The following is a 27,721-nucleotide window of genomic DNA, read 5'->3' on the forward strand; positions in this document are numbered from 1 at the left end:
AGAGAATTCTTATTTTCTATTTTTTCAGCCGAGCACCTGTAATGAGGCCAGCTCCTCCTCGTGCAGCACCTCCCCCTGCTCCTGTAGCTGCTGCTCCTTCAGCACTCGGACCAGCAGCAGCCCCTAGACAGCCAGGTCTGATGGCACAAATGGCTACCACAGCCGCTGGTGTAGCGGTTGGCTCAGCAGTGGGGCACACCTTAGGACATGCCATGACTGGTGGTTTCGGTGGCGGAAGCAGTTCTGAACCTGCAAGGTCAGACAACACTTACCAGGTAATGTTTAGCCTTGTCTACATTCAGGGGTTGTGGAGTTTATCTTCTGTATTTGATATGGTTTGAATAATATAATACAAAAAAAAATTGTGAGCGCTCGTAGTTTATTGTACTGTATGTGTACATCAGTAATAAGTGGGTTAAGGTATTGCTTATCTTCTCCAGGCCAGGTCATATACTTACCTTCTTCAATACATTGGGGGGATATCCAATTAGGGGTTAAAAAACATTAGGCATTTTTTGCGTGTTTATTTTTTTTTCCTCAAGTTTCACCAATTATTTTTTCACAGCTATCCAATTATGTCGCCTGTAAAAAAAAAAAAAAAAAAAATCTATTTTTCTTGTGAAAACACACGGGTTCAGTGAAACCTGTGTTTTTGCGTTCGGGTCTCCAAAAAGCCTGCGCTTTTCATGGATTTTATTTTGTCTGCCTAAGGCAGGTGAAACAAAATACAGTAAGCAGGGGCTTACGCAGGCTTTTCGGGGACAATAGGGTAGTCCCCTTCGATACAATTACATGTGTTAAATGGTCATGGTAATTGGATACCCCCATTATCTTCGTATTTCAAGACTGCGAGTAGAAATCCGACAAAAGTGCCGGCGCGATGCTGATTTCTGCCCTTAGTGCTGCAGAAACAGCATTGCGCTGGGCACTTAAGTCAGAGAATGACGGTTCTCCAGACAAAACACCCTGTTTAGTCCAGGAGAACGGGCACTCTCCGACTTACCGTTGTGCTATATTGAATAGCAACGGGAGCTAATTCCCGGCACTATTCAACTCTTAGAATTGAATCGAGGCCATCGAGTCATGATGAAAAATAAAAATATTATTAGTCGCTTCTACATTTAAGTCAATTATGGGGTTTTTTTTTCTCTGGCATCCAATTTAGAAGAGCTTAGCATCCTTTCTGATGGGATAAGAACTCAACATTCTTCTTGGTAAAAAAGTACATTTATAATAAACCTGTACAGAAGGCCTGAGAATAATCCTGTAGATACAAAAAGCTTTGATACTTTTAAGCTCCGTCCAGTCCACTAGAAGCAGCAGCAGTGTTACAGGAGGTTGAGTCAGCCACAGCTATTATTGAAAGACCGCTCTTCCCAGCTTTCAGTTAGAGCTTCATCTACCCGCCCCTTGGTATGTGCCTTGTGGGAATTTGAGCCCTGCCTGTATATTACATTATTTGTAGTGTGTGTAACTAGGGGCATAAGTAGGTGGTGTGAACAATATAATTAGTTTTAAAACTGAGCTTAGAATACATGCAAACCAAATTAAAGTCACTGCATTTCTGGTAAAGAGTCCAAATGATGGGACTAAACAGCAAATGAACAAGATTTTAAGATTGTAAGTCAGCTGTCTTCTGTAAGTCCTTTGCCTTAAGAGTGTTGGTCACTGTGGAAAGATAAACAGCATGCATCCGCTAGAAAAACCAGTGCACATACTAGTGGCTGCACTTCATCAACACTGGAAATTCTAAGATTTTCTCTGACGTCCTAGTGGATGCTGGGAACTCCGTAAGGACCATGGGGAATAGCGGCTCCGCAGGAGTCTGGGCACATCTAAAGAAAGCTTTAGGATCACCTGGTGTGCACTGGCTCCTCCCCCTATGACCCTCCTCGAAGCCTCAGTTAGATTTCTGTGCCCGACGAGAAGGGTGCACACTAGGGGCTCTCCTGAGCTCTTTGTGAAAGTTTTAGTTTAGGTTTATTATTTTCAGAGAGACCTGCTGGCAACAGGCTCACTGCATCGAGGGACTAAGGGGAGAAGAAGCGAACTCACCTGCGTGCAGAGTGGATTGGGCTTTTTGGCTACTGGACATTAGCTCCAGAGGGACGATCACAGGTTCAGCCTGGATGGGTCCCGGAGCCGCGCCGCCGGCCCCCTTACAGAGCCAGAAGAGCGAAGAGGTCCGGAAAATCGGCGGCAGAAGACGATCCTGTCTTCAGATAAGGTAGCGCACAGCACCGCAGCTGTGCGCCATTGCTCTCAGCACACTTCACACTCCGGTCACTGAGGGTGCAGGGCGCTGGGGGGGCAGCGCCCTGAGACGCAATAAATCGATAAAAACCTTATATGGCTAAAATAAATGCATCACATATAACTCCTGGGCTATATGGATGCATTTAACCCCTGCCAAAACATACAGAAAAACGGATGATAAGGACGCCGAGAAATGGGCGGAGCCTATCTCCTCAGCACACTGGCGCCATTTTCCCTCACAGCTCAGTTGGAGGGAAGCTCCCTGGCTCTCCCCTGCAGTCACTACACTACAGAAAGGGGTTAAAAAAGAGAGGGGGGCACAAATTAGGCGCAGTATAAACAATACAGCAGCTATAAAGGGAAAAACACTTATATAAGGTTATCCCTGTGTATATATATAGCGCTCTGGTGTGTGCTGGCAAACTCTCCCTCTGTCTCCCCAAAGGGCTAGTGGGTCCTGTCCTCTATCAGAGCATTCCCTGTGTGTGTGCTGTGTGTCGGTACGTTTGTGTCGACATGTATGAGGAGAAAAATTATGTGGAGACGGAGTAGAGTGTCTGTAATAGTGTTGTCACCCCCTAGGGGGTCGACACCTGAGTGGATGTACTGTTGAAATTGCGTGACAGTGTCAGCTTTGTATAAAAGACAGTGGTTGACATGAGACAGCCGGCTACCCAGCTTGTGCATGTCCAGACGTCTCATACAGGGGCTCTAAAGCGCCCGTTACCTCAGATACAGACGCCGACACGGATACTGACTCCTGTGTCGACGGTGAAGAGACAACCGTGATTTCCAATAGGGCCACACATTGCATGATTGAGGCAATGGAAAATGTTTACACTTTTCTGATAATATGAATACCACCAAAAAAGGGGTATTATGTTTGGTGAGGAAAAACTTCCTGTAGTTTTCCTGAATCTGAAAAATAAAATGAGGTGTGTGATGATGCGTGGGTTTCCCCCCGATAACAATTGATAATTTCTAAAAAGTTATTGGCAGTATACCTTTTCCCGCCAGAGGTTAGGGTGCGTTGGGAAACACCCCCTACGGGGGATAAGGCGCTCACACGCTTGTAAGAACAAGGGCTCTACCCTCTCTTGAGATGGCCGCCCTTAAGGATCCTGCTAATAAAAAGCAGGAGGGTATCCTAAAATGTATTTACACACATACTGGTGTTATACTGCGACCAGCAATCGCCTCAGCCTGGATGTGCAGTGCTGGGTTGGCGTGGTCGGATTCCCTGACTGGAAATATTGATATCCTAGATAAGGACAGTATATTATTGCCTATAGAGCAATTAAAAGATGCATTTCTATATATGCATGATGCACAGCGGAATATTTGCCGACTGGCATCAAGTATAAGTGCGTTGTATTCTACCAGTAAAGTGGTCAGGGATTCCAAACGGCATTTGGAAGTATTGCCTTAAAAAAGGGGATGTACCCTAGGTCGCCTCTCAAAATAAGACGCCGTATTATCAGGCGCAGTCCTGGTTGGCAAGCGGACAAAAGGGTTCCTCTTTTCTGCTCGTGACAGAGGGAGAGGAAAATGGCTGCAGAGATCAGCCAGTTCCCAGGAACAGAAACCCTTTTCCGCCTCTGCCAAGCCCTCAGTATGACGCTAGGGCTTTACAAGTTCAGGCACGGTGGGGGCCCGTTCTCAATGAATTTCAGTGCGCAGTGGGCTCACTCGCAAGTAGACCCCTGGATCCTTCAGGTAATATTTCAGGGGTACAAATTGGAATTCGAGACGTATTCCCCTCGCCGTTTCCAAAAGTCTGTTTTACCGACGTCTCCCGCTGACAGGGAGGCAGTTTTGGAAGCCAGTCACAAGCTGTATTCCCAGCAGGTGATAATTAAGGTACCCCTCCTGCAACAGGGAACGGGGTATTATTCCACACTATTGTGGTACCGAAGCCAGACGGCTCGGTGAGACCGATTTTAAAATCTAAAATCTTTGAACACTTACATACAGAGGTTCAAATTCAAAATTGAGTCACTCAGAGCAGTGATTGCAAACCTGGAAGAAGGGGACTACATGATGTCTCGGGACATCGAGGATGCTTACCTTCATGTCAAAATTTACCCTTCTCACCAAGGGTATCTCAGGTTATGGTACAGAACTGTCACTATCAGTTCAGACGCTGCCGTAGGGATGGTCCACGGCACCCCGGGTCTTTACTGAAGTAATGACCGAAATGATGATATTCCTTCGAAGGAAGGGAATTTTAGTTATCCTTTACTTGGACGATTCCCTGATAAGGGTAAGATCCAGGGAACAGTTGGAGATCGGTGTAGCACTATCTCAGGTAGTGTTGCGGCAGCACGATTGGATTCTCAATATTCCAAATTCGCAGCTGGTTCCGACGACTTGTCTTCTGTTCCTAGGGATGATCCTGGACACAGTCCAGAAAGAAGGTGTTTCTCCCGGAGGAAAAAGCCAGGGAGTTATCCGAGCTAGTCAGGAACCTCCTAAAACCGAACCAAGTCTTGGGTAAAAATGGTGGCTTCCTACGAAGCAATCCCATTCGGCAGATTCCACGCAAGACTTTCCAGTGGAACCTACTGGACAAATGGTCCGGGTCGCATCTTCAGATGCATCAGCGGATAACCCTGTCACCAGGGACAAGGGTATCCCTCCTGTGGTGGTTGCAGAGTGCTCATCTTCTAGAGGGCCGCAGATTCGGCATTCAGGACTGGGTCCTGGTGACCACGGATGCCAGCCTGCGAGGCTGGGGAGCAGTCACACAGGGAAGGAATATCCAGGGCTTATGGTCAAGCCTGGAGACATCACTTCACATAAATATCCTGAAGCTAAGGGCCATTTACAATGCTCTAAGCTTAGCAAGACCTCTGCTTCAAGGTCAGCCGGTGTTGATCCAGTCGGACAACATTACGGCAGTCACCCACGTAAACAGACAGGGTGCCACAAGAAGCAGGAGGGCAATGGCAGAAGCTGCAAGGATTCTTCGCTGGGCGAAAAACCATGTGATAGCACTGTCAGCAGTTTTCATTCCGGGAGTGGACAACTGGGAAGCAGATTTCCTCAGCACGACCTCCACCCGGGAGAGTAGGGACTTCGCCCAGAAGTCTTCCACATGATTATAAACCGTTGGGAAAAACTCGACAGGTATTGCGCCAGGTCAAGGGACCCTCAGGCAATAGCTGTAGATGCTCTGGTAACACCGTGGGTGTACCAATCAGTGTATGGGTTCCCTCCTCTGCCTCTCATACCCAAGGTACTGAGATTGATAAGATGGAGAGGAGTAAGCACTATATTAGTGGCTCCGGATTGGCCAAGAAGGACTTGGTAACCGGAACTTCAAGAGATGCTCACGGAGGATCCGTGGCCTCTACCTCTAAGAAGGGACCTGCTTCAGCGGGGACCTTGTCTGTTCCAAGACTTGCCGCGGCTGCGTTGACGGCATGGCGGTTGAACGCCGGATCCTGAAGGAAAAAGGCATTCCGGATGAAGTCATCCCTATCCTGATCAAGGCCGGGAAGGATGTAACCGCAAAACATTATCACCGCATTTGGCGAAAATATGTTGCGTGGTGCGAGGCCAGTAAGGCTCGACGGAGGAAATTCAACTGGGTCGATTCCTACATTTCCTGCAAACAGGAGTATCTATGGGCCTGAAATTGGGGTCCATTAAGGTTCAAATTTCGGCTCTGTCGATTTTCTTCCAAAAAAGAACTAGCTTCAGTCCCTGAAGTTCAGACGTTTGTTAAAGGGGTACTGCATATACAGACTCCTTTTGTGCCTTCAGTGGCACTTTGGGATCTCAAGGTGGTTTTTGGGTTCCAAAAGTCACATTGGTTTGACCCACTTAAATCTGTGGAGTTAAAATATCTCACAGAAAAAGTGGTCATGCTGTTGGCTCTGGCCTGGGCCAGGCGCGTGTCAGAATTGGTGGCTTTATCCTGTAAAAGCCCTTATCTGATTTTCCATTCGGACAGGGCGGAATTGAGGACTCGTCCTCAGTTTCTCCCTAAGGTGGTTTCAGCGTTCACCTGAACCAAACCTATTGTGGTGCCTGCGGCTACTAGGGACTTGGAGGACTCCAAGTTGCTAGACGTTGTCAGGACCCGGAAAATATGTTTCCAGGACGGCTGGAGTCAGGAAATCTGACTCGCTGTTTATCCTGTATGCACCCAACTAGCTGGGTGCTCCTGCTTCTAAGCAGACTATTGCTCGTTGGATTTGTAGTACAATTCAGCTTGCACATTCTGTGGCAGGCCTGCCACAGCCAAAAAAAAATAAAAAAATCTGTAAATGCCCACTCCACAAGGAAGGTGGGCTCATCTTGGGCAGCTGCCCGAGGGGTCTCGGCTTTGCAACTTTGCCGAGCAGTTACTTGGTCAGGAGCAAATACGTTTGTAAAATTCTACAAATTTGATACCCTGGCTGAGGAGGACCGGGAGTTCTCTCATTGGGTGCTGCAGAGTCATCCGCACTCTCCCGCCCGTTTTGGGAGCTTTGGTATAATCCCCATGGTCCTTACGGAGTTCCCAGCATCCACTAGGACATCAGAGAAAATAAGAATTTACTTACCGATAATTCTATTTCTCGTAGTCCGTAGTGGATGCTGGGCGCCCATCCCAAGTGCGGATTGTCTGCAATACTGGTACATAATTATTGTTACCAAAAAATTTGGGTTATTGCTGTAGTGAGCCATCTTTTCTAGAGGCTCCTCTATTATCATGCTGTTAACTGGGTTCAGATCACAAGTTGTACAGTGTGATTGGTGTGGCTGGTATGAGTCTTACCCGGGATTCAAAATCCTTCCTTATTGTGTACGCTCGTCCGGGCACAGTATCCTAACTGAGGCTTGGAGGAGGGTCATAGGGGGAGAAGCCAGTGCACACCAGGTGATCCTAAAGCTTTCTTTAGATGTGCCCAGACTCCTGCGGAGCCGCTATTCCCCATGGTCCTTACGGAGTTCCCAGCATCCACTACGGACTACGAGAAATAGAATTATCGGTAAGTAAATTCTTATTTTTTTTTCAGATTTAAAGATTCCCCAATCCACTTATCTGTGCCCATACATTACGGATACTTTTCAGTAATTTGCAGATCATTTTCAGCAAATATAGATCTGCCACTCTTGAAAGGCTCATTGGTTTATTAGAAACGGTCTGCAAATCTGATTGCTACCATACACTAGCAATCTACTGCCCCAATTGATCTGTGAAATACAATATGTTGGACAACATGATTTAAAAATCCCAATTGATTTGTGGTCTGAATCCGTGATCTGTGAATCTGCAAATCGCCTCAAACGATTGCTGATGTATGGAGGCCTTTTATAAGGGTGGTCTTCAGTATGCCGACTGTCGGGATCCCGGCGCACAGTATACCGGCGCCGGGATCCCGACAGTCGGCATACCGACAGATATTCTCCCTCGTGGGGGTCCACGACCCCCCTGGAGGGAGAATAAAATAGTGTGGCGCGCCACCGTGGCCGTAGCGTGGCGAGCGCAGCGAGCCCGCAAGGGGCTCGTTTGCGCTCGCCACACTGTCGGTAAGCCGGCGGTCGGGCTCCCGGCGCTGGTCGCCGGGAGCCCGACCGCCGGCATATCGTAGTGAACCCCTTTTATAACTCTGCTTCAACAAGCAGCTATGGGGAAAAAAAACAAATCAGTGTGTCTAGATTTAAACACCTAATCTGGAAATCACTGGAATAGTATCTAAAATCAGTTTGTTTTTGGAAATGTCCAAAACATACACAATGTCAAACGGCTCATCTGAATTAATAATATAGGTGGTATGCTGCTATCCCCAGTATTTCGAGAGCTGAGTCTTTGCTAAAGAAAATGTAAACCATATACTTACACTGAGAGATTGTAGCAGCACTATTTCCCTATGCTAATCATCAGGGATGTCAGACACATGATTGTGTACTTTATTTCAACCTTATAATAACATTTTGTTTTAATATACTACACTTATACCGTTTATGCTTAAGGCCTTTCTAAGTTACCAAATACAATGCTTTACATTTCTCTAACGTCCTAAGGGATACTGGGATGTCTAGTGTCATGGGGTATAGATGGGGTCCATTGGAGCCTGGCACTTTAAATTTCTTCAGTGTGCTGGCTCCTCCCCTCTATGCCCTTCCTCCAGACCCAGTTTAGAAAAATGTGCCCAAGGAGCCGGGTGCATTCTCTGGAGCTCCAGAGAGTTTTTCTTCAAATTTATTTTAGTTTGATGTTTTCAGGCAAAGTTACCTGTCCCATGAAGTATGTGTCAGAATTCATAGGTGATGATTCCATGGCTGGGAATTCCTAAAGTTGTTTTAGCATTGGTACATGGATAGGCTTCAGGGCCATAAATACGTATAAACAATGATTAGTCAATTTGCAGATTTACACATTAGCTTCATTCTTAATCTTTGGATTTGATGATGCTTGGTAACCTCCGCTCCCATAACGGTTTATAGAGATAAATAACCTCAGTCTCAGAATAGAGCATGCCAGTATGATTATGAGCTCAGGCAGTTCTTGGAGTGTGCTCGGAATCAGAGTGACACACACATATATACATATATACATACATACATACATACATACATACATACATACATACATACATACATACACATATATATGTAGAGAGAGAGAGATCTCGCACGATTTTCAGATTTTTCAGGCAAATTACTATTTCCAGATGGGGAAAGTAGATGTTTTCAGCCTTATAATCCAGATGCATAGTATGGAATTTTGTGCACTTTTGTATTCATTCTGGATCTAAGCAGGGTCTTACTTGGTGTGCCATACCTTGGTTTGGTTTTGACCGGGGGGACAGTTCTGCTTCTGCATCCCACCGTTGTCACCAATCAAGTTAAGTTTCATTTTTAACAACATAGATCCATCAGTGTTGGAGGCTTTCAAGCTATAAAGTAATGACAGAAAAGTTGCTACTTGTCATCAAATAAAGCCTTTTTCTCTAACGTCCTAGTGGATGCTGGGGACTCCGTAAGGACCATGGGGAATAGACGGGCTCCGCAGGAGACATGGGCACTTTAAGAAAGAATTTGGATTCTGGTGTGCTCTGGCTCCTCCCTCTATGTCCCTCCTCCAGACCTCAGTTTGAATCTGTGCCTGGACGAGCTGGGTGCTGTTTAGTCTGAGCTTGCTATAAGAAAGTATTTTGTTAGGTTTTTTATTTTCAGGGAGCTCTGCTGGCAACAGACTCCCTGCATCGTGGGACTGAGGGGAGAGAAGCAGCCCTACTCTCTGCAGATAGGTCCTGCTTCTTAGGCTACTGGACACCATTAGCTCCAGAGGGATCGTACACAGGATCTCACCCTTTGTCGTCCGATCCCGGAGCCGCGCCACCGTCCCCCTCGCAGAGCCGGAAGACAGAAGCCGGGTGAAAGAAGCAAGAAGACTTCAAAATCGGCGGCAGAAGACTCCAGTCTTCACTGAGGTAGCGCACAGCACTGCAGCTGTGCGCCATTGCTCCCACACTACACCCACATACTCCGGTCACTGTAGGGTGCAGGGCGCAGGGGGGGCGCCCTGGGCAGCAATTAGGACCTCTTGGCAAAAGTTGGACATATATACAGTTGGGCACTGTATATATGTATGAGCCCTCGCCATAATATTGTACAGAAACGCGGGACAGAAGCCCGCCGCTGAGGGGGCGGGGCTTCTTCCTCAGCACTCACCAGCGCCATTTTTTCTCCACAGCTCCGCTGAGAGGAAGCTCCCCAGGCTCTCCCCTGCAGATTCACGGTAGAAGAGGGTAAAAAGAGAGGGGGGGCACATAAATTAGACGCAAAAACATAATATACAGCAGCTACTGGGTTAACACTAAGTTACTCTGTGATTCCTGGGACATATAGTGCTGTGGTGTGTGCTGGCATACTCTCTCTCTGTCTTCCCCAAAGGGCTTTGTGGGGGAACTGTCTTCAAAAGAGCATCCCCTGTGTGTCGGTACGCTTGTGTCGACATGTTTGACGAGGAAGGCTATGTGGAAGCAGAGCGGGAGCAAATGAATGTGGTGTCGGCGCCGACACCTGATTGGATGGATATGTGGAAGGTTTTAAATGATAATGTTAATTCCTTGCATAAAAGGTTGGATAAAGCTGAAACCTTAGGACAGTCGGGGTCTCAGCCCATGCCTGATCCTGTGTCGCAGAGGCCGTCAGGGTCTCAGAAGCGCCCACTATCCCAAATTGTTGACACAGATACCGACATGGATTCTGACTCCAGTGTCGATTACGATGATGCAAAGTTACAGCCAAAATTGGCTAAAACCATCCGTTATATGATTATAGCAATGAAGGATGTGTTGCACATCACAGAGGAAACCCCAGTCCCTGACAAGAGGGTTCATATGTATGGGGAAAAAAGGCAGGTGGTGACCTTTCCCCCTTCACATGAGCTAAATGAGTTATGTGAAAAGGCTTGGGAATCTCCAGATAAAAAACTGCAGATTTCCAAACGGATGCTTATGGCGTATCCTTTCCCGCCAACGGACAGGTTACGCTGGGAATCCTCCCCTAGGGTGGACAAAGCTTTAACACGCTTATCCAAGAGGGTAGCCCTGCCGTCACAGGATACGGCCACCCTAAAAGATGCTGCGGATAGAAAGCAAGAGGGGGAGGGTACCCTGAAGTCCATTTATACACATTCAGGTACCTTACTAAGGCCGGCAATTGCGTCGGCCTGGGTGTGTAGTGCTGTAGCAGCATGGACGGATACCTTATCTGAGGAACTTGACACCTTAGACAAGGATACTATATTAATGACCCTGGGGCATATAAAAGACGCTGTCCTATATATATGAGATGCTCAAAGAGACATTAGCCTACTGGGCTCTAGAATAAATGCAATGTCAATTTCTGCCAGAAGGGTCCTGTGGACTCGGCAATGGACAGGTGATGCCGACTCAAAAAGGCACATGGAGGTTTTACCTTACAAGGGTGAGGAATTGTTTGGGGAGGGTCTCTCGGACCTGGTCTCCACAGCTACTGCTGGAAAGTCAAATTTTTTGCCATATGTTCCCTCACAACCTAAGAGAGCACCATATTACCAAATGCAGTCCTTTCGATCACAAAAAGGCAAGAAAGTCCGAGGTGCGTCCTTTCTTGCCAGAGGCAGGGGCAGAGGAAGGAAGCTGCACAACACAGCTAGTTCCCAGGAACAGAAGTCCTCCCCGGCTTCTACTAAATCCACCGCATGACGCTGGGGCTCCACAGGCGGAGCTAGGCACGGTGGGGGCGCGTCTCCGAAATTTCAGCCACAAGTGGGTTCACTCCCAGGTGGATCCCTGGGCAATAGAGATTGTGTCTCAGGGATACAAGCTGGAATTCGAAGATATGCCCCCTCACCGATACCTCAAATCGGCCCTGCCAGCTTCCCCCTTAGAGAGGGAAATAGTGTTAGCTGCAATTCACAAATTGTATCTTCAGCAGGTGGTGGTCAAGGTTCCCCTCCTTCAACAAGGAAAGGATTATTATTCGACCATGTTTGTGGTACCGAAACCGGACGGTTCGGTCAGACACATATTGAATTTAAAATCTCTGAACATATACCTGAAAAGGTTCAAGTTCAAGATGGAATCGCTCAGAGCAGTCATCGCAAGCCTGGAATGGGGGGATTTTATGGTGTCTCTGGACATAAAGGATGCATACCTTCATGTCCCCATTTATCCACCTCATCAGGCGTACCTCAGATTTGTGGTAGAGGATTGCCATTACCAATTCCAGACGTTGCCGTTTGGTCTCTCCACGGCACCGAGAATATTTACCAAAGTAATGGTGGAAATGATGGTGCTCCTGCGAAAGCAAGGGGTCACAATTATCCCATACTTGGACGATCTCCTCATAAAGGCGAGGTCCAGAGAGCAGTTGCTGATCAGCGTAGCACACTCTCTGAAAGTGTTACAACAGCACGGCTGGATTCTAAATATTCCAAAGTCACAGTTGATTCCTACGACTCGTCTGCCTTTCCTGGGCATGATTCTGGACACAGACCAGAAGAGGGTTTATCTCCCGATGGAGAAGGTTTAGGAGCTCATGACACTGGTCAGAGACCTATTAAAACCAAAACAGGTGTCGGTGCATCACTGCACGCGAGTCCTGGGAAAGATGGTGGCATCATACGAGGCCATTCCCTTCGGCAGGTTCCATGCGAGGACCTTTCAATGGGATCTGTTGGACAAGTGGTCCGGATCACATCTTCAGATGCATCGGCTGATCACCCTATCCCCCAGGGCCAGGGTGTCTCTCCTGTGGTGGCTGCAGAGTGCTCACCTTCTCGAAGGTCGCAGATTCGGCATTCAGGATTGGGTCCTGGTGACCACAGATGCAAGCCTCTGAGGGTGGGGGGCAGTCACACAGGGAAGAAATTTCCAAGGGCTGTGGTCAAGTCAGGAGACTTGCCTTCACATCAACATCCTGGAACTAAGGGCCATATACAACGCCCTACGTCAAGCGGAGTCCCTGCTTCGCGACCAACCGGTTCTGATTCAGTCAGACAACATCACCGCAGTGGCTCATGTAAACCGCTAAGGCGGCACACGGAGCAGGGTGGCGATGGCGGAAGCCACCAGAATTCTTCGCTGGGCGGAGAATCACGTAAGCGCACTGTCAGCAGTGTTCATTCCGGGAGTGGACAACTGGGAAGCAGACTTCCTCAGCAGGCACGACCTCCACCCGGGAGAGTGGGGACTTCATCAAGAAGTCTTCACGCAGATTGCAAGTCGGTGGGAACTGCCACAGGTGGACATGATGGCATCCCGCCTCAACAAAAAGCTACAGAGATATTGCGCCAGGTCAAGGGACCCTCAGGCGATAGCTGTGGACGCACTGGTGACACTGTGGGTGTTCCAGTCAGTCTATGTATTTCCTCCTCTTCCTCTCATACCCAAGGTGCTGAGAATCATAAGAAAAAGAGGAATGAGAACAATACTCATTGTTCCGGATTGGCCAAGAAGGACTTGGTATCCAGATCTGCAAGAAATGCTCACCGAGGACCCGTGGCCTCTGCCTCTAAGACAGGACTTGTTGCAACAGGGGCCCTGTCTGTTCCAAGACTTACCGCGGCTGCGTTTGACGGCATGGCGGTTGAACGCCGGATCCTAGCAGAAAAAAGCATTCCGGATGAAGTTATTCCTACGCTGATAAAGGCTAGGAAGGATGTGACAGCTCAACATTATCACCGTATATGGCGAAAATATGTGGCTTGGTGTGAGGCCAGGAATGCCCCTACGGAGGAATTCCAGCTGGACCGTTTCCTTCACTTCCTACAGGCGGGAGTGACTTTGGGCCTTAAATTGGGTTCCATTAAGGTTCAGATTTCGGCCTTATCCATTTTCTTTCAAAAAGAACTGGCTTCTCTGCCTGAAGTTCAGACGTTTGTAAAGGGAGTGCTGCATATTCAGCCCCCTTTTGTGCCTCCAGTGGCACCTTGGGATCTTAACGTGGTGTTGAGTTTCCTGAAATCACACTGGTTTGAACCACTCAAAACGGTGGAATTGAAATATCTCACGTGGAAGGTGGTCATGCTATTAGCCTTGGCTTCGGCTAGGCGTGTGTCAGAATTGGCGGCTTTGTCACATAAAAGCCCTTATCTGGTTTTCCATGCAGATAGAGCAGAATTGCGGACCCGCCCACAATTTCTGCCGAAAGTGGTTTTTATCCTTTCATATAAACCAACCTATCGTGGTGCCTGTGGCTACTACTGACTTGGAGGATTCCGAGTCACTGGATGTGGTCAGGGCTTTGAAGGTTTATGTAGCCAGAACGGCTAAGGTCAGGAAAACAGAATCTTTGTTTATCCTGTATGCTTCCAACAAGCTTGGGGCGCCTGCTTCAAAGCAAACTATTGCTCGCTGGATCTGTAACACGATCCAGCAGGCTCATTCTGCGGCAGGGTTGCCGCTGCCTAAATCAGTTAAGGCCCATTCCACAAGGAAGGTGGGCTCTTCTTGGGCGGCTGCCCGAGGGGTCTCGGCATTACAGCTTTGCCGAACGGCTACTTGGTCAGGTTCAAACACCTTTGCAAAGTTCTACAAGTTTGATACCCTGGCTGAGGAGGACCTTGTGTTTGCTCATTCGGTGCTGCAGAGTCATCCGCACTCCCCCGCCCGTTTGGGAGCTTTGGTATAATCCCCATGGTCCTTACGGAGTCCCCAGCATCCACTAGGACGTTAGAGAAAATAAGATTTTACTTACCGGTAAATCTATTTCTCGTAGTCCGTAGTGGATGCTGGGCGCCCGTCCCAAGTGCGGACTTCTTTTGCAGTGCTTGTATATAGTTATTGCTTAAATAAGGGTTATGTATAGTTGCATCAGGGTTGATCTGATGCTCTGTTGTTGTTCATACTGTTAACTGGGTAAAGTTATCACAAGTTATACGGTGTGATTGGTGTGGCTGGTATGAGTCTTACCCTGGATTCCCAAAATCCTTTCCTTGTACTGTCAGCTCTTCCGGGCACACTTTCTCTAACTGAGGTCTGGAGGAGGGACATAGAGGGAGGAGCCAGAGCACACCAGAATCTAAATTCTTTCTTAAAGTGCCCATGTCTCCTGCGGAGCCCGTTTATTCCCCATGGTCCTTACGGAGTCCCCAGCATCCACTACGGACTACGAGAAATAGATTTACCGGTAAGTAAAATCTTATTTTAAACAATATCCATTCAGAAGTGATAGATTCATATATGGTTGTACATATGTTATTCAAGTCCCAGGTTCTATAGTTTTAAAAGCTATTCAATATTTCAAGAAATTAACAGTCCTCAGCTCTATATACAGGGTGGTCCATAAGTGGGGAAACACCCTTCTAAAAAGGAAATAAGTAAGGAAATATTAATCCAGTGTACACATGATATGGGGGTGGATGAAAACTGTTTAGGGTATGTCATAATTATGGGGGCCATCTTGGATGCAACTTTTTTTCTCTAACGTCCTTGAGGATGCTGGGACTCCGTAAGGACCATGGGGAATAGACAAGCTCCGCAGGAGATGGGGCACTTTAAGAAAGCTTTGGATTCTGGGTGTGCACTGGCTCCTCCCTCTATGCCCCTCCTCCAGACCTCAGTTTTACACTTTGCCCAGAGCAAGATGGGTGCACTGCAGAGAGCTCTCCAGAGTTCTCTGCCTGAAAGCATTTTTGTTTTAATTTTTCTTTCTACTTTTTACTACTTTTTCACAGGGAGCACTGCTGGCAACAGGCTCCCTGCATCGAGGGACTGAGGAGAGAGGAGCAGACCTTCTTGTCAAAGATAGGCTCTGCTTCCTCGGCTACTGGACACCATTAGCTCCAGAGGGGGTGAATGCAGGTTCTTACTGGGCGTCCACCCCCGGAGCTGCGCCGCCGTTCTCCTCACAGCCAGAAGTGCAGAAGTCAGAAGACGTCTCAGGCGGCAGAAGCCATCAGCTTCACTGAGGTAACGCACAGCACTGCAGCTGTGCGTCATTGCTCCCATACACCTCACACATTCCGGTCACTGTAAGGGTGCAGGGCGCAGGGGGGGGCGCCCTGCACCCTTACAGCAATATAGCAGCAATATAAACCTCTGCATGGCAAAAAGACTATATACATGTACAGGTGGGCTCTGTACATGTATATAAAAGAGCCCCCGCCATATTTTACTAAGTTTGAGCGGGACAGAAGCCTGCCGCCGAGGGGGCGGGGCTTCTCCCTCAGCACTCACCAGCGCCATTTTCTCTCCACAGCACTGCTGAGAGGAAGCTCCCCGGACTCTCCCCTGCTTACACACGGTGAAAGGGTGCTTAAAAGAGAGGGGGGGGGGGCACATAATTGGCGATTTACATACTACACAGCGCTGATGGGGAAAAACATTTTGTGTTGGTCTCCAGGGTTATTGCGCTGGGGTGTGTGCTGGCATACTCTGTCTCTCCAAAGGGCCTTGACAGGGATACTGTCTTCAGAAAAGGGGTTCCCTGTGTGTGTGAAGTGTCGGTACGCGTGTGTCGACATGTTTGACGAGGAAGGCTCGCTTACTGTGGAGGGGGAGTGTTTGAATGTCAGGTCGCCGTCGGCAACGGCGACACCGGAGTGGGTGGATATGCTGAATGTCTTGAATGCAAATGTCAATCTATTGCATAAAAGGTTAGACGAGGCAGAAGCTAGGGATCAGTCAGGTACCCAGTCCATGCTTGTCCCTGTGGCGCCAGGCCCGTCGGGGTCTCAGAAGCGCACAATATCCCAGATCGATGACACAGATACAGACACAGATTTTGACTCTAGTGTCGACTATGAAGATGCAAAATTACAGCCGAAGGTGGCAAAAGGTATTCGGTACATGATTATGGCCATTAAAGAGGTTTTGCATATTACTGAGGAACCCCCTGTCCCTGACACGAGGGTACACATGTATAAAGAGAAAAAGCCTGAAGTCACTTTTCCATCATCATTTGAATTAAGTGAATTGTGCGAAAAGGCTTGGGACTCTCCAAATAGGAGACCACAAGTTCCCAAAAGGATTCTTATGGCGTATCCTTTTCCACAAACTGATAGGATACGCTGGGAATCTTCACCAAAAGTGGACAAGGCGCTGACACGCTTGTCCAAAAAGGTGGCACTGCCTTCTCAGGATACGGCTTCCCTCAAGGAACCGGCTGATCGCAGGCAGGAAATTACCTTGAAGCACATTTACACTCACTCCGGTACTATTGCTAGACCGGCTATGGCGTCGGCCTGGGTTTGTAGTGCGGTTGTGGCATGGGCAGATTCCTTATCTGCGGAGATTGACACCTTAGATAGGGATGCCATTCAAATGACCATAGAGCATATCAGAGATGCTGCCTTGTATATGAGAGATGCTCAGAGAGACATTTGTTTATTAAGCTCCAGATTAAATGCTATGTCTATTTCTGCTAGGCGACTCCTGTGGACCCGGCAGTGGACGGGAGATGCCGATTCTAAGCGGCACATGGAGTCCTTGCCGTACAAGGGGGAGGAGTTGTTTGGAGACGGCCTCTCGGACCTTGTCACTACGGCGGGTAAGTCGAATTTCTTACCTTATGTCCCCCCGCAGCATACTAAGAAGGCACCTCATTATCAAATGCAGTCCTTTTGTTCCAATATAAACAAGAAGGTGCGGGGATCGTCCTTTGTTACCAGAGGAAATGGCAGGGGAAAGAAGCTGCACACAGCTAGTTCCCAAGAGCAGAAGTCCTCCCCTGCGTCTGCAAAGTCCACCGCATGACGCTGGGGCTTCCCGGGGGGAGGCAGATCTGGTGGGGGCTCGTCTTCGGTTTTTCAGCCACGTCTGGGTTCAATCGCAGGTGGATCCCTGGGCAGTAGAGATTGTTGCTCAGGGATACAGGCTAGAATTCGAAGACTTGCCTCCTCGCCCGTTTTTCAAATCAGCTCTGCCGACTTCACCGTCAGAGAGGGAGTCAGTGTTGACAGCAATCCAAAAATTGTATGTTCAACAGGTGATTGTCACAGTTCCTCATCTCCAGCAGGGAGAGGGATATTATTCAACCCTGTTTGTGGTCCCGAAACCGGACGGTTCGGTCAGGCCCATTTTAAACCTGAAATCTCTGAACTTGTACTTGAAAAGGTTCAAGTTCAAAATGGAATCACTCCGGGCGGTCATCGCCAGCCTGGAGGAGGGGGATTGGATGGTGTCCCTGGACATAAAGGATGCATAACTTCATGTTCCAATATTCCCGCCCCCCCCCCCCCCCCCCCCTCCCTCATCAGGCGTTCCTGAGATTTGCAGTGCAGGACTGTCACTACCAATTTCAGACGTTGCCGTTTGGGCTTTCCACGGCCCCGAGGGTTTTCACCAAGGTAATGGCGGAAATGATGGTGCTCCTGCGCAGGCAGGGGGTCACAATTATCCCATACTTGGACGATCTCCTAATAAAGGCGAGATCTAGGGAGAAGTTGCTGGACAGCGTGTCTCTGTCCATGAAGACGTTGCAGCTACACGGCTGGATTCTCAATATACCGAAGTCCCAGCTAGTTCCTACAACGCGTCTGACCTTTCTGGGCCTGATCCTAGATACAGACCAGAAAAAAGGTTTTTCTTCCGATCGAAAAGGTTCAGGAACTCATGACCATGGTCAGGAACCTATTGAAACCAAAGAAGGTTTCAGTGCATCAGTGCACGCGGGTCCTGGGGAAGATGGTGGCTTCATACGAGGCCATCCCTTTCTGCAGATTCCATGCGAGGACTTTCAATGGGACCTCTTGGACAAGTGGTCCGGGTCCCATTTACAAGTGCATCAAAGGATCACCCTGTCTCCCAGGACCAGGGTATCTCTCCTGTGGTGGCTGAACAGTGCTCACCTTCTAGAGGGTCGCAGGTTCGGCATTCAGGACTGGGTCCTGGTGACCACGGACGCAAGCCTCCGAGGCTGGGGAGCAGTGGCACTGGGAAGAAATTTCCAAGGTCTCTGGTCAAGCCTGGAGACTTGTCTCCACATCAACGTCCTGGAGTTGAGGGCCATATACAACGCCCTGCGTCAAGCGGAGAACTTCGGAGAAGACTGGTTCTGATTCAGTCAGACAATGTCACGGCAGTGGCTCATATAAACCGCCAAGGCGGAACAAGGAGCAGAGTGGCCATGGCAGAAGCGACCAGGATTCTACGCTGGGCGGAAGGCCATGTAAGCCCGCTGTCAGCGGTGTTCATCCCGGGGGTGGACAACTGGGAGGCGGACTTCCTCAGCAGGCACGACCTGCATCCCGGGGAGTGGGGACTTCATCAAGAAGTCTTTGCACAGATCGCGGATCGGTGGGGCCTGCCTCAAATAGACATGATGGCGTCCCGTCTCAACAAAAAGCTAAAGCGGTATTGCGCCAGGTCAAGGGACCCTCAGGCGGTAGCGGTAGACGCTCTGGTGACACCTTGGGTGTTCAGATCGGTCTATGTGTTTCCTCCTCTTCCTCTCATACCCAAGGTGTTGAGAATTGTAAGAATAAGCAGGGTCAGAACAATCCTCATTGTTCCAGATTGGCCACGGAGGACTTGGTATCCGGAACTGCAAGAGTTGCCCACAGAAGATCCGTGGCCTCTTCCTCTAAGGCAGGACCTGCTACAGCAGGGGCCCTGTCTGTTCCAAGACTTACCGCGGCTGCGTTTGACGGCATGGCGGTTGAACGCCGGATCCTAGCGGAAAAAGGAATTCCGGAGGAAGTCATTCCTACCCTGATCAAGGCTAGGAAAGACGTGACGTTGAAACATTATCACCGTATATGGCGGAAATATGTTTCTTGGTGTGAGGCCAGGGCTGCTCCTACGGAGGAGTTCCATTTGGGCCGTCTACTTCACTTCCTTCAAACAGGAGTGACCTTGGGCCTAAAATTAGGGTCCATAAAGGTCCAGATTTCGGCCTTATCCATTTTCTTTCAAAGAGAATTAGCCTCTCTTCCTGAGGTACAGACTTTTGTGAAGGGGGTGCTGCATATTCAGCCTCCCTTTGTGCCTCCGGTGGCGCCTTCGGATCTTAACGTGGTGTTACGTTTCCTCAAGTCACCTTGGTTTGAACCACTTAAAACTGTGGAGTTGAAATACCTCACGTGGAAAGTGGTCATGTTGTTGGCGTTAGCTTCGGCGAGACGTGTTTCAGAATTGGCGGCTTTATCGCATAAAAGCCCATACTTGGTTTTTCACGTGGATAGGGTAGAGTAGAGGACTCGTCCTCACTTTCTGCCAAAAAGTGGTCTCATCTTTTCATGTGAACCAACCTATTGTCGTGCCTGTGGCTACAAGGGACTTGGAGGATTCCGAGTCCCTGGATGTAGTCAGGGCTTTGAAGTTTTATGTGACCAGAACGGCTCGGATCAGGAAGACTAAAGCTTTGTTTGTTCTGTATGCGGCCAACAAGGTTGGCGCCCCTGCTTCAAAGCAGACTATTGCTCGCTGGATCTGTAACATGATTCAGCAGGCGCATTCTACGGCAGGATTGCCGTTACCGAAATCGGTTAAGGTCCACTCCACTAGGAAAGTGGGCTCTTCTTGGGCGGCTGCCCGAGGCGTCTCGGCATTACAGTTGTGCCGAGCAGCTACTTGGTCGGGGACAAACACCTTTGCAAAGTTCTATAAGTTTGATACCCTGGCTGAGGAGGACCTCCTGGTGCTGCAGAGTCGTCCGCACTCTCCCGCCCGTTTGGGAGCTTTGGTATAATCCCCATGGTCCTTACGGAGTCCCAGCATCCTCAAGGACGTTAGAGAAAATAAGATTTTACTTACCGGTAAATCTATTTCTCGTAGTCCGTAGAGGATGCTGGGTGCCCGTCCCAAGTGCGGACTTCTTCTGCATGACTTGTATATAGTTATTGCTAACATAAGGGTTATGTTATAGTTTTCGGTGATACCGTGGCTATGTTGTTGTTCATACTGTTAACTGGGTAAGTTTATCTAAAGTTATACGGTGTGATTGGTGTGGCTGGTATGAATCTCGCCCTTAGATTTACAAAAATCCTTCCTCGTACTGTCCATCTCCTCTGGGCACAGTTTCCCTAACTGAGGTCTGGAGGAGGGGCATAGAGGGAGGAGCCAGTGCACACCCAGAATCCAAAGAAATCTTAAAGTGCCCTATCTCCTGCGGAGCCCGTCTATTCCCCATGGTCCTTACGGAGTCCCAGCATCCTCTACGGACTACGAGAAATAGATTTACCGGTAAGTAAAATCTTATTTTATTTTTTTTCTGTGTTGGGAAGGTTGCATTGTGACATATCAAACAGATGCAGAATTTTGTAAGAGAAGCAGTGGTATTGTTCGTTTTAGCTGTTTCCACACTTATGGACCACCCTGTATAATAACATCAATTTGTAAAGCCTACCTTTGTCATATACAAGGTCAATTTCCCAAAGTTTACTTTCATTATAAAGGCTTTAGTCAAAAACACCATGTTCAGCAAAAGTTGCAGAAGAGAATTACAGTAAATTAAATTTGTCTGGAGAATGATTTGAAAGTGATGCATATTATACATGCTCTCTGTTATTATAAGGTCCATCACCAAGCACCAGTTACACAAATATAGGTAGTGTGTATATAAAGTTACCAATGTAACTTCTGGAGGTCCATTTTATAAGTTGCTTTTAGTAGTATTTATTTGTGCTCATAATTGTGGGGGGAAAAAACTTATTACCTACTTGATTTATTTGTAGGAACCTGCTGCTTCCCAACCAATGTATCAACAGCCACAGTCTCAGAGCACAGTATGCCAGTATGAGCTCAGGCAGTTCATGGAGTGTGCTCAGAATCAGAGTGACCTGAAGCTGTGTGAGGGGTTCAGCGAGGTGCTCAAACAGTGCCGCTTTGCAAATGGTAAGTTCTTAAATACTGATGCAGCTACCCAGGAAAAAATGCATATAATATCTATATATATATATATATATCTATATATATATATATATATATCTATATATATATATATATATATATATATATATATATATATATATGGTTTCTTTTAGTGCTGACCATGCTATGCTGATAAGGGTTTTGATTTCCCACACATTTAATTATTATTTTTTTATTTCTCTAACGTCCTAGTGGATGCTGGGACTCCGTCAGGACCATGGGGAATAGCGGGCTCCGCAGGAGACAGGGCACATCTAAAAAAGCTTTTAGGTCACATGGTGCGTACTGGCTCCTCCCCCTATGACCCTCCTCCAAGCCTCAGTTAGGTTTTTGTGCCCGTCCGAGAGGGTGCAATCTAGGTGGCTCTCCTAAAGAGCTGTTTAGAAAAGTTTTTTTTTAGGTTTCAATCTCAGTGATTCCTGCTGGCAACAGGATCACTGCATCGAGGGACTTAGGGGAGAGATTTCCAACTCACCTGCGTGCAGGATGGATTGGAGTCTTAGGCTACTGGACACTTAGCTCCAGAGGGAGTCGGAACACAGGTCAGCCTGGGGTTCGTCCCGGAGCCGCGCCGCCGATCCCCCTTACAGACGCTGAAGAGACGGCAGAACGGAGGTCCGGAAAGCAGGCGGCAGAAGACTCCTCAGTCTTCTTGAAGGTAGCGCACAGCACGGCAGCTGTGCGCCATTGTTGTCACACGGCTCACTGACTCAGTCACGGAGGGTGCAGGGCGCTGCTGGGGGCGCCCTGGGCAGCAATATAATTACCTTTAGTGGCAAAATAAATACATCACATATAGCCATTAAGGCTATATGTATGTATTTTAACCCAGGCCAGTTTCTTAAAAACCGGGGAAAAGCCCGCCGAAAAAGGGGCGGAGCTTATTCTCCTCAGCACTCAGCGCCATTTTCCTGCTCAGCTCCGCTGGTGAGGAAGGCTCCCAGGTCTCTCCCCTGCACTGCACTACAGAAACAGGGTAACAAAGAGAAGGGGGGCATAAATTGGCGATATTTATATATTAAGAGCGCATATATAGTAAACAACACCTTCTAGGGTTGTTTATATACATTTATAGCGCTTTTGGTGTGTGCTGGCAAACTCTCCCTCTGTCTCCCCAAAGGGCTAGGGGGTCCTGTCTTCGATTAGAGCATTCCCTGTGTGGCTGCTGTGTGTCGGTACGTGTGTGTCGACATGTATGAGGACGATGTTGGTGTGGAGGCAGAGCAATTGCCGATGATGGTAATGTCACCCCCTAGGGAGTCGACACCGGAATGGATGGCTTTAGTTATGGAATTATGTGATAATGTCAGCACATTACAAAAGTCAGTTGACGAAATAAGACGCCCGGCAAACCAGTTAGTACCGGTTCAGGCGTCTCAGACACCGTCAGGGGCTGTAAAACGTCCTTTACCTCAGTCAGTCGACACGGGTACCGACACAGATGAATCTAGTGTCGACGGTGAAGAAACAAACGTATTTTCCAATAGGGCCACACGTTATATGATCACGGCAATGAAGGAGGCTTTGCAGATCTCTGATACTGCTGGTACCTCAAAAAGGGGTATTATGTGGGGGGTGAAAAAACTACCTGTATTTTTTCCAGAATCAGAGGAATTGAATGACGTGTGTGATGAAGCGTGGGTTAACCCCGATAGAAAACTGCTAATTTCCAAGAAGTTATTGGCATTATACCCTTTCCCACCAGAGGTTAGGGCGCGCTGGGAAACACCCCCTAGGGTGGATAAGGCGCTCACACGTTTATCAAAGCAAGTGGCGTTGCCGTCTCCTGATACGGCCGCCCTCAAGGATCCAGCAGATAGGAGGCTGGAAACTACACTGAAGAGTATATACACACATACTGGTGTTATACTGCGACCGGCAATAGCCTCAGCCTGGATGTGCAGTGCTGGGGTAGTGTGGTTGGATTCTCTGACTGAAAATATTGATACCCTGGATAGGGACAGTATTTTATTGACTCTAGAGCAATTAAAGGATGCTTTCCTTTATATGCGAGATGCTCAGAGGGATGTTTGTACTCTAGCATCAAGAGTAAGCGCGATGTCCATATCTGCCAGAAGAAGTTTATGGACGCGACAGTGGTCAGGTGATGCGGATTCCAAGAGGCATATGGAAGTATTGCCATATAAAGGAGAGGAATTGTTTGGGGTCGGTCTTTCGGACCTGGTGGCCACGGCAACTGCCGGCAAATCCACTTTTTTACCTCAGACCCCCTCCCAACAGAAAAAGACACCGTCTTTTCAGCCGCAGTCCTTTCGCTCCTATAAAAAGCGACCAAAAGGACGGTCTTATCTGCCGCGAGGCAGAGGAAAGGGTAAGAAAGGGCAGCAAGCAGCCCCTGCCCAGGAACAGAAGCCCGCCCCGGCTTCTACAAAGCCATCAGCATGACGCTGGGGCTTTACAAGCGGACTCAGGAACGGTGGGGGGTCGACTCAAGATTTTCAGCAATCAATGGGTTCACTCACAAGTGGACCCGTGGGTCCTGCAGATAGTATCTCAGGGTTACATGCTGGAGTTCGAAAGGTCTCCCCCTCGCCGGTTCCTAAAGTCTGCTTTACCAACGTCTCCCTCAGAAAGGACGTCGGTTTTGGAAGCCATTCACAAGCTGTATTCTCAGCAGGTGATAGTCAAGGTACCCCTCCTACAACAGGGAAAGGGGTATTATTCCACACTATTTGTGGTACCGAAACCGGACGGTTCGGTAAGGCCTATTCTAAATCTGAAATCCTTGAACCTGTACATAAAGAAATTCAAGTTCAAGATGGAGTCACTCAGAGCAGTGATAGCGAATCTGGAAGAAGGAGACTTCATGGTGTCCTTGGACATAAAAGATGCTTATCTACATGTCCCGATTTACCCCTCACACCAAGGGTATCTCAGGTTCGTGATACAAGACTGTCATTATCAGTTTCAAACGCTGCCGTTTGGGTTGTCCACGGCCCCTCGGGTCTTTACCAAGGTAATGACCGAAATGATGGTTCTTCTACGAAGAAAAGGCGTATTAATTATCCCTTACTTGGACGATCTCCTGATAAGGGCAAAGTCCAGAGAACAGCTGGAAGTCGGTGTAGCGCTAACACAAGTAGTGCTTCAGCAACACGGGTGGATTCTAAATCTTCCAAAATCTCAATTGACCCCGACAACACATCTGCTGTTCCTGGGCATGATTCTGGACACGGTTCAGAAAAAGGTATTTCTCCCGGAAGAGAAAGCAAGGGAGTTATCCGAACTTGTCAAGAACCTCCTAAAACCAGGAACTGTGTCAGTACATCAATGCACAAGAGTCCTGGGAAAGATGGTGGCTTCGTACGAAGCGATTCCATTCGGCAGATTCCATGCACGAACATTTCAGTGGGATCTGCTGGACAAATGGTCCGGATCGCATCTGCACATGCATCAGCGGATAACACTGTCACCGAGAACAAGGTTGTCTCTCCTGTGGTGGTTGCAGACTGCCCATCTGTTAGTGGGCCGCAGATTCGGCATACAGGACTGGGTCCTGGTGACTACGGATGCCAGCCTACGAGGTTGGGGAGCAGTCACAAAGGGAAGAAACTTCCAGGGCGTGTGGTCAAACCTGGAGACGTCTCTTCACATAAATATACTGGAGCTAAGAGCGATCTACAATGCTCTAAGCCTGGCAAAATCGCTGCTTCAGGGTCAGCCGGTGTTGATCCAGTCCGACAACATCACGGCAGTCGCCCACGTAAACCGACAAGGCGGCACGAGAAGCAGGAGTGCAATGGCAGAAGCTGCAAGGATTCTGCGCTGGGCGGAGAATCATGTCGTAGCACTGTCAGCAGTGTTCATCCCGGGAGTGGACAACTGGGAAGCAGATTTCCTCAGCAGACACGACCTTCACCCGGGAGAGTGGGGACTTCATCCAGAAGTTTTCCACATGATTGTGAACTGTTGGGAAAAACCAAAGGTGGACATGATGGCGTCTCGCCTCAACAAAAAATTGGACAGGTATTGCGCCAGGTCAAGAGACCCTCAGGCAATAGCTGTGGACGCTCTGGTAACACCGTGGGTGTACCAGTCAGTGTATGTGTTCCCTCCTCTGCCTCTCATACCAAAGGTACTGAGAATTATACGGAAAAGAGGAGTAAGAACAATACTGGTAGCTCCGGACTGGCCAAGAGGAACTTGGTATCCGGAACTTCAAGAGATGCTCACGGAGGATCCGTGGCCTCTACCTCTAAGAAGGGATCTGCTTCAGCAGGGACCTTGTATGTTCCAAGACTTACCGCGGCTGCGTTTGACGGCATGGCGGTTGAACGCCGGATTCTAAAAGAGAAGGGCATTCCTGAGGAAGTTATTCCTACTTTAATTAAAGCCAGGAAAGAAGTGACCGCACAACATTATCACCGCATTTGGAGAAAATATGTTGCGTGGTGTGAGGCCAAGAAGGCTCCAACGGAAGAATTTCAATTGGGTCGATTCTTACATTTCCTGCAAGCAGGATTGTCTATGGGCCTCAAATTGGGGTCCATTAAAGTTCAAATTTCAGCCTTATCAATTTTCTTCCAGAAGGAATTGGCGTCAGTGCCTGAAGTACAAACTTTTGTCAAAGGTGTACTACATATACAACCCCCAATAGTGCCTCCAGTGGCACCGTGGGATTTGAACGTGGTTCTAAATTTTCTCAAATCTCATTGGTTTGAACCTTTAAAATCGGTAGATTTAAAATACCTTACATGGAAGGTAACCATGCTGTTGGCCCTGGCTTCAGCCAGGAGAGTTTCGGAGTTGGCAGCTTTGTCATACAAAAGCCCATATCTGATATTCCATTCGGACAGGGCAGAATTGAGGACACGTCCTCAATTTCTCCCTAAGGTGGTTTCGGCGTTTCACTTGAACCAGCCTATTGTGGTGCCTGCGGCTACTAGCGACTTGGAGGACTCCAAGTTACTGGACGTTGTCAGAGCATTAAAAATATATATTTCAAGGACAGCTGGAGTCAGAAAATCTGACTCGTTGTTTACATTGTATGCACCCAACAAGTTGGGTGCTCCTGCGTCTAAACAGACGATTGCACGTTGGATATGTAGTACAATCCAACTTGCACATTCTGTGGCAGGCCTGCCACAGCCTAAATCTGTAAAGGCCCATTCCACAAGGAAAGTGGGCTCATCCTGGGCGGCTGCCCGAGGAGTCTCGGCATTACAACTTTGCCGAGCAGCTACGTGGTCAGGGGAGAACACGTTTGTAAAATTTTACAAATTTGATACTCTGGCTAAAGAGGACCTGGAGTTCTCTCATTCGGTGCTGCAGAGTCATCCGCACTCTCCCGCCCGTTTGGGAGCTTTGGTATAATCCCCATGGTCCTGACGGAGTCCCAGCATCCACTAGGACGTTAGAGAAAATAAGAATTTACTTACCGATAATTCTATTTCTCATAGTCCGTAGTGGATGCTGGGCGCCCATCCCAAGTGCGGATTGTCTGCAATGCTTGTACATAGTTATTGTTACAAAAATCGGGTTATTACTGTTGTTGTGAGCCATCTGTTCAGAGGCTACTTCGTTTGTGTTATCATACTGTTAACTGGGTTCAGATCACAAGTTGTACGGTGTGATTGGTGTGGCTGGTATGAGTCTTACCCGGGATTCAAGATCCTTCCTTATTGTGTACGCTCGTCCGGGCACAGTACCTAACTGAGGCTTGGAGGAGGGTCATAGGGGGAGGAGCCAGTACGCACCATGTGACCTAAAAGCTTTTTTAGATGTGCCCTGTCTCCTGCGGAGCCCGCTATTCCCCATGGTCCTGACGGAGTCCCAGCATCCACTACGGACTATGAGAAATAGAATTATCGGTAAGTAAATTCTTATTTTTTTTTTATAGGATATTAAAGAACTTATGAGTCAACATAGAAATGTGCATGTTGCCGGATAGGATGTACTGGACCTGAAGGCCTGCCATGATCCAGTGACTGCTCAGTGGGCTCTTATCCGGTGTTCGCAACCCCTGTCTCTGCGATTTTTCGCTAGATATGCTATATCAGGAGATTTTATTTCTTCAGAACAGCTAAATACAACTTGAAAGATTAGTGGATTTGGAGAAGGAGTTCTGTACCATGAGAGTATATTTTTGTTTGTCATTTGTTAGTTGGCTTTATTTTCTATTTAAATAAATTCTTTCCAATTCC

General features: G+C 48.2%; 1 protein-coding gene across 1 annotated transcript; it reads left to right on the forward strand.

Moving 5' to 3' along the window:
* On the forward strand, positions 1–27,721 carry CHCHD2 (coiled-coil-helix-coiled-coil-helix domain containing 2). The gene is made up of 3 exons (XM_063954256.1): positions 1–275; positions 21,362–21,521; positions 27,418–27,721. The coding sequence occupies exons 1-3, from the start codon at positions 42–44 to the stop codon at positions 27,423–27,425; spliced, it is 402 nt and encodes a 133-aa protein (XP_063810326.1). The 5' UTR covers positions 1–41; the 3' UTR covers positions 27,426–27,721.

This window comes from Pseudophryne corroboree, chromosome 2, assembly GCF_028390025.1.
Source record: "Pseudophryne corroboree isolate aPseCor3 chromosome 2, aPseCor3.hap2, whole genome shotgun sequence".
Classification (NCBI taxonomy): domain Eukaryota; kingdom Metazoa; phylum Chordata; class Amphibia; order Anura; family Myobatrachidae; genus Pseudophryne; species Pseudophryne corroboree.

Bases quoted from the DNA above. Each gene is read 5' to 3' on its own strand.
- CHCHD2 (XM_063954256.1), top strand. From the start codon at position 42: ATGAGGCCAGCTCCTCCTCGTGCAGCACCTCCCCCTGCTCCTGTAGCT. The intron at 276-21,361 runs GTAATGTTTAGC...ATTTATTTGTAG, and splicing joins GGTCAGACAACACTTACCAG to GAACCTGCTGCTTCCCAACC.